Genomic DNA, 10,849 nt, shown 5'->3' with positions numbered 1-10,849 from the left:
TGCTTTAACTTGTGATAAGGCTAGATAGTAAGCATTATCTAGATTAGATTGTGAAAAGCAATATTTATTGTTTGCCGCATTGCGACTTAGAATTTAGCCGCAGAAGGTTCCCAAATAACCAGATGAACGCAGTTACCATTTGCCTAATCTGTTTGGGTAAGTAATTTCCATTTGAAAAGTAATACCCTTTAAAAGGAGTCCTTTCCTGAAAATAGCATGCACTTATGCGGCAAATATTCCTTCAAAATCATGCCCAGTGGAGGCTGATTGTGGTAAGGTAGATGAGTCAAACGCCATTTGCGGATTGGATGAAGAACAAGGTTGTATTCAAAAATATCTTTCCAAGTGTCATTTGGATATTGCAGCCTGCCATAAGGGAAAAAGTGAGTCGTATTATTTTTTACTTTTTGCGGGAATGTTAATCATATTACAACATTTCAGATTTAACAGACTACAGTGAGGTGTATTGCTCAATGGAATCGTATTTCTGCGAAAAATCATCCACATACGAGCGCTGGACCATTTTCTTTGGCAATGAAACCAATTAGAAAACAACTAATGGTAGTTTAAACAAATATGTGGGAAATGTGCTTATGACTGTCGCTTGATTAATGAAACAAATACTAAACAAAAAATTACTAAGTTTTGTTCAGCACAACTGGTGTATAATTTATTTACCTTTGAAGCGGAAAGTAAGTACAGCTAAGCGGTAATTTCAAGCTTTAATTTCTTTAAACAAAAATGAAAATGCCTTACAATGAAAAAAAAGTCTTTTCTGGATTCATTGAAATTGAGACTGTTATGAAGCTCTTGTGTTTGCTGTTCTTTAGCTTAAGTAAAAAAAGTAATATTTTTGACTTAAATAAGATGAATGTTAATAATTATGGTTGTATTATATAGTTATAACCAAAGGTACACCAAATCCTAAATGTCCCTCAGAAAAAATTTGCGGTAATGTAAGCGAATTAATGGAAGTTTGTATTTTGGATGAGACTGAAAATTGCATAAGAAAATTTAAGTCAAGTTGTCACATGGCGATCGCCGGCTGTCTTAATCGTAATTTACGTAAGTTCATAATCTTTACTTATCCTTTAAAAATATTATTACAAAACGCAAAATTAAGTAGTATTAAATTGACTTCATGGCTACATATTTTTATCAAAATATAAATAAATAATAATAAATAAATAAATAAATTATCAAAATACAAAATACAAGTAGATATTAGATCTGATAGTTAAAAACCACCAAAAATAAAACATAAAGCCAACCTTTTTGCTATTTAATAACAAATTAGGGGAACCCTCTTTCTTACAGAATTCACCGACTACAGCAACGAGTATTGCGGCATGGAAGGTTGGTTGTGCGAAGAGCCACCCTACGAACGCTGGACGCTCTTCTTTGGCCAAGAGGGTGAGGGTGAGTGAGTGACGACTCAGCCAACTCAATTGATCGCCAACGACACATGTGTAACTTAATTAGGTAGCATTTCAATAATAATAATAAATAATCAATCATCGCGCAACGGTCCGTTCACGTGCCAGACGCCGACGACTACGTCAAAGACCGGTAGGGGGCAACCGATTGCCGCCAGCGTTTTTTCGCACTCAATGAGACAGAACGACGCCTCGGGCCTTTTTATACGATTTCTGTCGATTTTTTTTCACACTGGCTTTTTTTTGCGCTTTTTGAGTTATTTTTGGGTCTTCGACGGGTGCTTTGCATAATCTCTGGCCGCGGCGCCGCAGCCATTGGCCTCCTCCTCCATCGCCAATCGGCAGAGAGCTCCAGTCCGGCCCCATGTGCATATATAAAAAGTGGACCCATCCGAATTTCGGTTGTCAGTTGATGTCCATCGAACGAATCAATTCCAGGCACAGCCATGAGCAGTGGGTCGCTTAAGTTCTATCTGATATGTCTGCTCGTGATCTGCGGTTAGTGAAATTTAAAATACCAATCTCTGGGAATATCAACCAAATGCAATTACCCATATGTACATACCTTTGCAGCGATCGGTTGGAGTGCCGGAATGGCGCGTTTGGAACTTTCGCGGCAGGAACTGGAGGAGCGGTATCGACAAACACCGCCTGTGCCGGATGAACGAGATGCCGATGCCGAAATGGATAGTGCCTACGATCGGCTTCCACCCAGACCCCAAAGTCCGCACTCAAAAGGCTAATCCCAAGCCAACTGCAATCGATTTGTGTTCCATTCACAGTGCCACTTTTTATGTCGCATTCAGGGTTATGGCTATGTAGTTCTAAGCTTAGGCGAATTGTACAAGCGTAAAATAAAGCAATTACTTTGGTGAAACGTGCGCATTGTTACTTTCCATTCCATCACGTAGAATGCGAGACGACATCCGCCGTCGGGGCGGCGTCTATAAATTTGAACTCTCTGGCATTCGATTCAGTCAGTTATCAATCTCTTTTGGCTGCGAAAAGTACGAGCGAAATGACCTCAGAAAGCAAAATGATTCTGCTTTTCCTTATCGGTTGTGTGATCATGCAGACAAGTAAGTCTCTGAATTGTCTTCTTTAATAATAGTTTCCAACTAACTGGATTTTCTTTAAAGTCAACGCCCTGCCATTCGATAGATTTAGCCGGGAGGATGATGAACGGCTCAACGAGATCAGCGGAGAGTGGTTCAAAAAGCCCATCCTCAGGTTGGATCGTCTTTTTAACAGCGGTGAATCGCCGGCGGGAAGTCGGAAAGAGGTGGCCAGACCCAGTAGAAGCGATAAGGGTGAAACCACGGAAAGCTCCAAGCACGCCCACTCCATGATCACCTCCATGCTCGGCTTTGTCAGCAGTGTCATCAACCTTGGCAGATCCTTGGTAAGGGATCAGTAAAACGTAGTCTATTACTGCTGGACATAGAGTTTACAAGACAAGTCTCGTGATTTCGTTTGCCAAATGTTGTAGTTGTAAATAAAGTTAAAAGATCTAGTAATAAACTTCCTAAAGGAATTGAATCTGCGTCCTAGCCAAGACTTATTTTATTTATTTCGAGTATATTTAATAAAAAAAACCAAAAAGCGACAAATTTCTCTGTCTTTTAATTCATTTTATTTACTTTTTTTAATAACTAACGGAAAAAAAACTAATTTCGTCTACATCAATTTTGAAAATAAAAAATTCGAAATCTTAATTTTTTAGGTTAAGTCCATAAATTTGTACTGCTTGGAAAAACAGAAAGAGTCCATCGAACGCAACTGAAATACTTACAAATTAAATTATTTTTAAAATTCATTTTGCAATTTTTAAATATTGTAAAGTTTTAATTTTATAAAACTAAAAGTTAGTGATTTTATTAAACGAAAAAACATTTAATTGAATATTATTCTTTTTAAAACGTACACAGCTCTTTAATTTTTCTACAATATCTTGTGTTTTTACCATTAATTTTATAAACTTTCTCTTACGCAGACACAACTAGAACACGATATTCTATTAAAAAAATTTAATAAGAATTTAAACAGGGCCAGTTAATCAAATTCAGACAAGATTTAGGCTATAAATTCATATATTTTGTTTATCTGCTTCTCTTTTTTATCTCTCTGGCCAAACGTGTCTCTTAGAGTATAAAAAAACGTGTGAATATGGCCATAAAGTTAAGAGAGATATTTATAGGAAAATGTAAGCCCCAATTACGACGTCATAAAATCACGCATCTGCTACCAAAACGATCCTAAGCCCAACTTCCTCTAGTGACGTCTACGAACTAACTGAACATTGGAGTTGACCCATCTTTGTAATAACACGTTGTGAGCTGAATTTAATCATATTAATGAATGAACAGAGGTGTTGAGCGTAAAAGGAATGACGTCTCTATCGACCAAGCCCTCTTATGGTGTCGGGGATTTTTTCACTACTTAATTCGAGAAATTCGTTTTATTTTTTCACTTGCTAAGACGCTTATGTGTGACGACACGAGAGTCGCGAGACGGCGAATGCTAATTATGTTGCCTTCATTCGCTTTGTTTTAGTTGTATTTATTTTCTTTTTCTGTGCAAACTTGTTCGAGCATTGTTTAGCCGGCTTTAATTGTAAATATTGGCTTATTTGGACAATCAGTCATAACAAGACCTTGCCGGAGATACTTTCAACGCGCTGGCTGGGATTTCTTTTCGTGGGGAAAATCCAAGGCTCAGCGCTATTTAATTCTAGTGTGTAATTCTTTAGAACGACGGCTTGGTTCCGAACGAGTGATTAGGCCCCGAAGTCAACTTGAAATTGAAGCTGCTGTCCGCGGATTTATTTTGGCTACACAGAAGAAAAATATATTTAATTGTGAACAAGTTGCTTTTGATTTATCAAAAAATAAATAAATCAATATATACTAATTATACATTTTATAATTGAAATTTAAGACGTGGTATATCAATTTCAGTAATGACTGGAACTTTCATTTTGTTGTGTGTTGAGGTTGCGCAAACCTCTCAAGGTTAGAGTTGCCATTCTACAACAGAGCCCGTTATAAACACAGTGGTTGAGTGGGTGGAATACGTTTTATTGAATCACATAACAAAAGACTTGAGCAACGAACTCGCTCGACAGGGGCAGAAATCTATATACATGTTAGGAGGCGTTTTCTCCGGTTCCTAGGATCTCTAGCTGACCTCCAGCAAATGGTACTTGAACATTTTGTTCAGCGAACACATATTCTGGGACAACTCGTTGCAGACGCGCACCACGCAGCCTTCAAGGAAAGATAGTGATGAAATAACAGGCTTTAAACAACACCTGGACAGTTCACTCGAACTAACCCACTAGATACTTGATCACTCTCAGCAGCACCATGGCGATCCGTAGATAATCTCGAGAACTCTAAGAACTGCGCCCATGCACACGCGACGAGACTTAGAACCAAATTGAACGCCGATCCGCGCATGCAATCGCGAATAAGTGAAAACGTTTGGTGAGCGGAAACTGCGTCGTCGACGTCGACAGCGAAGGCACAGTGGAGCAAATTAACTGGCCACTCAGAGGGGCTGAGGTTTTTATGGGCTAATTAGCACATCAACACAAATTGAAATATTGCCATAGCCAACGAAAACCTTATGTTAGGATCTTTAGGTAAATTACGACAAGTTGTGGGCCAGACTGTGGAAATCATTGGTTTCAATTTGCATTAGCCCAAGCTGTTTTATTTTATATTTTTATTAGTTACTGATTATTTCCTCTCCACTGTGCATCAAGTTATTTGCCTTTTATTGCAATCGCTGTTTATTATTTTTTTAAAAAGTGAGTATTTACATTTTATTTTTAACAAGCAGGTGTCAATTAAGCATGCTACTTTTTTGTTTATTATATTTCTGAACTTTTCGCAAAGTGCAAGCACTTTTTGCTTACACTGAAAATTGAAAGTTAGAGTTTTGTATTTAATTAATTGAGATAACAAAAGACATTTTAATTTTGAATTCTAATTATTTACTCTGATCATAAAATTCGAAACTGTATCCAACTTATTTATCATACGGTTCAGAAAAAAACTAGAGTTTTATTTAGTTGACGTAAAACATTGATTAACATTATTGACATTGAAAAATAATTACCTTTTTTTTGCGAAAAATTTGCTATATATCAAAAAATAAAGTTTTCTTTTACCCATGTGTCCCACTGTGCAGCTGCTAAATCTGTGCTAAATCTAAAGCTAAATCGAGAACTTCTTGTTAGTGTTGCAATCTGCAGATTTTTTCCTCATTTTGTTACAAGCGCATATATCCATTAATTTTTCGGCAATGTTCATTTGCGTGCATTGCATAAGGCAAAGGCGCAAAACTGAGCGATGCGGATTACGTCATCAGAACTCGTTTACATGCAGCCATGAGAAGCTGCTGCGCAGGCGCAGCAATTGAGGCCAAAAATAAAAAAGAACAGGCCACTCTGACACTCGCCGCAGTCTTTATCAATGCAATTACTTATGTCATTGCAAACGGCGGAAAACGAGTTTCAGTACAACAAATACAGTTAGCCCAAAAGTCGAGAAATCGAAAAGCCCCATCAAAAAATTGCTGCTGAGAAGTTTGCAGCGCTGTCTGCGCTTTGGTCATGAATTTTGCACAATATTTAGCTATGATCGTGATTTTCAATAGTGGCTGCTGCTAGCAAGTTTCTGCATTTGGCTCATTTAATCGTTATAGCAATAAACTTCAGGTTTTTTTGCGATCGTAGGTTGAACTGAGCTGCGAGTTGCAATTTTTGGTGCTCGTATTCTTTACTATACTCTAGTTTTTTTTTCGATTTGGTCAGGCCTGAGCGGGTTTGGTTGGAAGCGATCTAAGTAGTTTTTGCCTTCGCTTCAGGCGCGTACATCCATTTATCAATATTTATTTACAATTTTGTTACACATCTGGTTAAACGAAACGTGACCTTAGCAAAGCGTTAATAGAAAATCATTTAAATAAGTTAGTTTTTAAATGCTTTATTAAAATAAACACGAACCGAATTAAATTAATTATTTATGCCTGCCTAAAGACTGCAGCACAAGTGCAAAAGAAATTAACAATCACAAAAAATATTTATACTTATGAACTGTCAAATTAAAATAAAAAAAAAATAATTAAATAACAAGGCCAGTAAGTATGCATTGATTTACACGAATTGTGGGACGTGTGTATAATGGTGATTAAAAGACAAATTTTTTTCTAAAATTTTTCTTAGGTGTAATCGTATCTTTTTTTTACTTCTGCTAAGATCTGATAAAAACCCCAATTCCACAACGTTTCTTGAAATCATCGTACCGGTTTTCTGATTTGTTTGGTTCCGATTCCCAGATTTCCAGCCGGCCGGCGAATGGGACGAACAACAAAAAGCCGGATAAGCGAAGTGGAGGTAACAAAACAAAATAAGAAAGATTATTGTTCTTTCAGCTGTATAAAAGCCGAAGTAAGCAAAACAAAATAAGAATGATTATCGTTCTCTCAGCTGTATAAAAGCCGAAGACGAGAACAACCGAAGGCAGCCGAGAAAAGCCGATCGGTCGGATCGAGAATTAATCTTGTCGGGTCTCGAGGAAAACTTTTCGCTGCAGTTTCATCAGTAGCTCGTGAAGAGCCATCCAGTGCGGTGGGATGAGCTCCCCCAAGGAATACGAAGCGAAACAGTGAAGAAAGTGACCTGCAGATAAGAAAGTGAAATATATTAGTGATCCGTGAAAAACTGCGATAGAACCGGAACCTCGGATCAAGGGGAAGTACTGTCGTTATCGCAGCGTGTGTAAACACCCAGTATAATGGGTTTAAAAGTGGTTTCCATTGGTATCCTGCTACTGATCCTATTGATCTCCTATTGCCAGGCGGAACTAACGCCGCCGTATTTCAATCTGGCCACCGGCCGAAGGATCTATGCCACGGCCACTTGTGGCCAGGATACGGAAGGACCCGAGCTATACTGCAGATCAGTGGGAGTCAATGCGGAGTCCGAATACATCGACCACTCGGTGCCAAATCGTTTTTGTTAATACCCAAGCAATTTTATACCGTGGTGCAACAGCAATCTTTTCAATTAAATTTAAGTCCTTACAAAATCCAAACCTATTCCAAACGAGAGCTCATAGAAATTATTTGATATTTGGTTTGAAATGAGTTCTCTATTAAATTCCCCTATCAAATTTGTTATTTGCCACACTACAAATTATATAAATAGCAATAATAAACTATAATTCACTTTAGAAATATGAAATTGATTTAAAAGTCGTATGGCTTTTATATTTTAAATTGTAAGTTTGCACTTAAACATATTCTATCTGCATTTGTTTTGCCACTTGTTTGTACTGCTTATAGTGCATCAACGGTCAACACATACATACTTACTTGCTCCCACTTTCCAAATAACAATTCATTAGACAGGCATTACGGTATGAAAAATTGTTCTGTTCATTATTTTACTTCAGAAAATGTATAAGTTTTTATAAGAGTTTTTTTAAGTGAGTACTGCATTTTTCAGGTCTGTGATTTCTGTGATACTAATGTACCGGCGAAAAGTCATCCTCCACTGAACGCGATAGATGGAACCGATTCCTGGTGGCAGAGTCCTCCGTTGTCCAGGGGAATAAAATTCAATGAAGTCAATATGACCATCAGTTTTGAGCAGGTGCATTATTTTTTTTTTAGTTGTTGATGGTATTGTTGGTTTAATTACAAAGTAATAACGTAGTGTTGAGTTTTGATGATAACAACTCTAAGCTGACCATATAAAATATAATGTCAACTTCTTTAATGCATACTGTTGACAGGAATTCCATGTGGCCTATTTGTTCATTCGGATGGGCAACTCTCCTCGTCCGGGTATCTGGACTCTGGAAAAGTCCACGGATTATGGCAAAACCTGGACCCCTTGGCAGCACTTTTCCGACACTCCCGCCAATTGCGAGACCTACTTTGGCAAGGACACCTACAAGCCAATCACCCGCGATGACGACGTCATTTGCACCACGGAATACTCAAAGATTGTCCCCCTGGAGAATGGAGAAATTCCCGTGATGCTGCTGAACGAGCGTCCCAGCTCCACCAACTACTTTAACTCAACTGTGCTCCAGGAATGGACCCGTGCCACCAACGTCAGGATCCGGCTGTTGCGCACAAAGAATCTTTTGGGACATCTGAGGTTCGTGACTGGACAGGATCCCACGGTGTTACGTCACTATTTTTACTCGATCAAAGATATCTCCATTGGAGGTAGGTGTATTTGCAACGGCCACGCCGAGGCCTGCGACGTCGAGGACCCGAAGAGTCCTCTGCGCATCCTCGCCTGCCGCTGCCAACACCACACGTGCGGCATAAATTGCAACGAATGCTGCCCAGGATTCGAGCAGAAGAAATGGCGGCAGAACACCAATGCCCGACCCTTCAACTGCGAACGTGAGTTATTTTCATTGAGCAGACAATTTAATTAATTTCTGTAAAAAGCTGATAAGAAAAAGTTCAATTATAAATTCCCGAATTAAACATTACCCTTCTCTTCAGCTTGCAACTGCCATGGCCACAGCAACGAGTGCAAGTACGATGAGGAAGTGAACCGCAAGGAACTCTCCCTGGACATTCACGGACACTACGATGGAGGTGGCGTTTGCCAGAACTGTCAGCACAACACCGTGGGAATCAACTGCAACAAGTGCAAGCCGAAGTACTACCGACCCAAAGGAAAGCACTGGAACGAGACTGATGTTTGCAGTCGTAAGTGCCACTTTTAAATATATTGGAGTTTTGACATCCAAATATTCATATTTACCATTGCTTTCTTACCTAACCAGCCTGCCAATGTGACTTCTTCTTCTCCACCGGACACTGCGAGCAGGAAACCGGAAACTGTGAGTGCCGTGCCGCCTTCCAGCCGCCGAGCTGCGACTCGTGTGCCTACGGATACTACGGATACCCGAACTGCCGGGAGTGCGAGTGCAACTTGAACGGAACCAACGGATACCATTGCGAAGCGGCGAGCGGACAGCAATGTCCTTGCAAGATCAACTTCGCGGGTGCCTACTGTAAGCAGTGCGCCGAGGGATACTACGGATTCCCCGAGTGCAAGGCCTGCGAGTGCAACAAGATCGGCTCGATCTCCAACGACTGCAACATGACCACTGGCGAGTGCAAGTGTCTCACAAACTTCGGTGGCCACAACTGCGAGCGCTGCAAGCACGGATACTTCAACTACCCCACCTGCTCACGTAAGATATAAGATTTATTATCAAAAAGTAATTAATCCGGAATCCATTCCCTCCTTTATAGATTGCGACTGCGACGACCAGGGCACAGAGTCAGAAATCTGCAACAAGCAATCTGGCCAGTGCATCTGCCGCGAGGGCTTCGGTGGCCCAAAATGCGACCAATGCTTACCAGGGTTCTTAAACTATCCAATATGCACGTCTTGTAACTGTTCGCTGAAGAGAGGGCTGTTCTTCAACAACCAGAAGGCGTATGTCAAACTCTTCGAACACTTCAATGTCGGCACTGAAATGAAAATCAGCTTTGATTTCCGACCGAGGGACCCCAACGGTCTGCTCTTCTCCGTGCACGGCAAGAGCTCCTATGCCATCCTCGAGCTGGTGGACAACACCCTGTTCTTCACCGTGAAGACCGATCTGAAGAACATTGTGACGACCAACTATAAGCTGCCCAACAACGAAAGCTTTTGCGATGGAAAGACACGCAACGTCCAGGCTATTAAGTCCCAGTTTGTGATCAATATAGCCGTGGACTTTATAAGTTCCTATCCGGGCGTGGGCGGCGAAGGATCCAAGATTACAAAGACAAACCGTCCGTTGTTCTTGGGAGGACACTTGAACTTTCCAAGGCTGCCGGGCATCAGTGGACAAAAAAAAGGCTTCAAGGGATGCATCAGCAATGTTAGTGTCAACCAGAGGATGTTAAATATTACGCCTGAAATGGTCTTTGGTGATATATGGCATGGTTTCTGCCCGCTTAACTAGCGATAAGGTCGGTTACGACAGTAGGACCATTGGTTTAATTAAACCAAAACTACGAAAAACTGCTGAAAAAAATTCTTAGGTTTCCAACAAATAAAGCAACGGACAACGATGGAACAGATATAAAACAAACAAAATTGACAAGCCATTGAGAAGGCTGGAAAATTTAAGCCAATAATTCTTTAGCAAAAAGGCATGTCCCATATTTGTTAGTAGGCACTATAAGCATATAACCATAATAAATGTTATAGACGAGAACCAACATCCAATGCCGATGTGATTATTTTTAATGAGTGCTCTAGATTTGTAAGCTCTAAAACAACTTTCCTTAATCAACAATTACGAAATCATGATCGTTGCAGACAATATAGCTTCATTTATTTTGCTAATATTATATGTAAGCGCGAGACTATTTTTTGT

The 10,849-nt window shown here is 39.8% G+C and overlaps 5 protein-coding genes across 6 annotated transcripts; 4 read left to right on the top strand and 1 right to left on the bottom strand.

Annotated features, from left to right (window-relative positions):
- Positions 1 to 63: 63 nt before the first annotated feature.
- Positions 64 to 655, top strand: LOC108142229. Its single transcript, XM_017265947.2, has 3 exons — positions 64 to 156; positions 216 to 383; positions 442 to 655. The coding sequence occupies exons 1-3, from the start codon at positions 123 to 125 to the stop codon at positions 546 to 548; spliced, it is 309 nt and encodes a 102-aa protein (XP_017121436.1). The 5' UTR covers positions 64 to 122; the 3' UTR covers positions 549 to 655.
- An 86-nt stretch (positions 656 to 741) lies between these two features.
- On the top strand, positions 742 to 2,279 carry LOC108142227. 2 transcript variants are annotated; one of them, XM_017265946.2, is made up of 4 exons: positions 754 to 844; positions 901 to 1,065; positions 1,318 to 1,934; positions 2,010 to 2,279. In XM_017265946.2, exons 3-4 carry the CDS (start codon positions 1,883 to 1,885, stop codon positions 2,177 to 2,179), a joined length of 222 nt encoding a protein of 73 aa, XP_017121435.1. In that variant the 5' UTR covers positions 754 to 844; positions 901 to 1,065; positions 1,318 to 1,882; the 3' UTR covers positions 2,180 to 2,279. The 2 variants fall into 2 exon arrangements, with proteins under 2 accessions (XP_017121434.1, XP_017121435.1); XM_017265945.2 differs by lacking the exon at positions 2,010 to 2,279 and having other exon boundaries at positions 742 to 844; positions 1,318 to 1,525.
- Positions 2,280 to 2,427: 148 nt separating this feature from the next.
- Positions 2,428 to 2,957, top strand: LOC108142319. Its single transcript, XM_017266072.2, has 2 exons — positions 2,428 to 2,515; positions 2,576 to 2,957. The coding sequence occupies exons 1-2, from the start codon at positions 2,455 to 2,457 to the stop codon at positions 2,851 to 2,853; spliced, it is 339 nt and encodes a 112-aa protein (XP_017121561.1). The 5' UTR covers positions 2,428 to 2,454; the 3' UTR covers positions 2,854 to 2,957.
- A 1,535-nt stretch (positions 2,958 to 4,492) lies between these two features.
- LOC108142334 lies at positions 4,493 to 4,868 on the bottom strand. The gene is made up of 2 exons (XM_017266088.2): positions 4,770 to 4,868; positions 4,493 to 4,702 (listed from the first exon to the last, which is right to left on the bottom strand). Exons 1-2 carry the CDS (start codon positions 4,801 to 4,803, stop codon positions 4,614 to 4,616), a joined length of 123 nt encoding a protein of 40 aa, XP_017121577.1. The 5' UTR covers positions 4,804 to 4,868; the 3' UTR covers positions 4,493 to 4,613.
- A 2,183-nt stretch (positions 4,869 to 7,051) lies between these two features.
- LOC108142409 (laminin subunit alpha-like) lies at positions 7,052 to 10,687 on the top strand. Its single transcript, XM_017266259.2, has 6 exons — positions 7,052 to 7,444; positions 7,951 to 8,097; positions 8,240 to 8,864; positions 8,970 to 9,179; positions 9,257 to 9,670; positions 9,732 to 10,687. The coding sequence occupies exons 1-6, from the start codon at positions 7,238 to 7,240 to the stop codon at positions 10,430 to 10,432; spliced, it is 2,304 nt and encodes a 767-aa protein (XP_017121748.1). The 5' UTR covers positions 7,052 to 7,237; the 3' UTR covers positions 10,433 to 10,687.
- Positions 10,688 to 10,849: the final 162 nt, after the last annotated feature.

Source organism: Drosophila elegans, unplaced genomic scaffold (genome assembly GCF_018152505.1).
Source record: "Drosophila elegans isolate 14027-0461.03 unplaced genomic scaffold, ASM1815250v1 contig_208, whole genome shotgun sequence".
In the NCBI taxonomy this organism is placed as follows: Eukaryota; Metazoa; Arthropoda; class Insecta; order Diptera; family Drosophilidae; genus Drosophila; species Drosophila elegans.
Note: the sequence above shows the minus strand (reverse complement) of the source record. Positions and strands in the feature narration are given on the sequence as shown.

Coding starts and splice junctions, on each gene's coding strand:
- LOC108142229 (XM_017265947.2), top strand. CDS start 123: ATGAACGCAGTTACCATTTGCCTAATCTGTTTGG. Junction 157..215: donor CATTTGCCTAATCTGTTTGG/GTAAGTAATTTC, acceptor TCCTGAAAATAG/CATGCACTTATGCGGCAAAT. Junction 384..441: donor AGCCTGCCATAAGGGAAAAA/GTGAGTCGTATT, acceptor ACAACATTTCAG/ATTTAACAGACTACAGTGAG.
- LOC108142227 (XM_017265945.2), top strand. CDS start 742: ATGAAAATGCCTTACAATGAAAAAAAAGTCTTTTCTGGATTCATTGAA. Junction 845..900: donor CTTTAGCTTAAGTAAAAAAA/GTAATATTTTTG, acceptor TGTATTATATAG/TTATAACCAAAGGTACACCA. Junction 1,066..1,317: donor CTGTCTTAATCGTAATTTAC/GTAAGTTCATAA, acceptor TCTTTCTTACAG/AATTCACCGACTACAGCAAC.
- LOC108142319 (XM_017266072.2), top strand. CDS start 2,455: ATGACCTCAGAAAGCAAAATGATTCTGCTTTTCCTTATCGGTTGTGTG. Junction 2,516..2,575: donor TTGTGTGATCATGCAGACAA/GTAAGTCTCTGA, acceptor TTTTCTTTAAAG/TCAACGCCCTGCCATTCGAT.
- LOC108142334 (XM_017266088.2), bottom strand. CDS start 4,803: ATGGTGCTGCTGAGAGTGATCAAGTATCTAGTGG. Junction 4,703..4,769: donor AGTGATCAAGTATCTAGTGG/GTTAGTTCGAGT, acceptor CTTTCCTTGAAG/GCTGCGTGGTGCGCGTCTGC.
- LOC108142409 (XM_017266259.2), top strand. CDS start 7,238: ATGGGTTTAAAAGTGGTTTCCATTGGTATCCTGCTACTGATCCTATTG. Junction 7,445..7,950: donor CCGAATACATCGACCACTCG/GTGCCAAATCGT, acceptor TGCATTTTTCAG/GTCTGTGATTTCTGTGATAC. Junction 9,671..9,731: donor CAACTACCCCACCTGCTCAC/GTAAGATATAAG, acceptor CCTCCTTTATAG/ATTGCGACTGCGACGACCAG.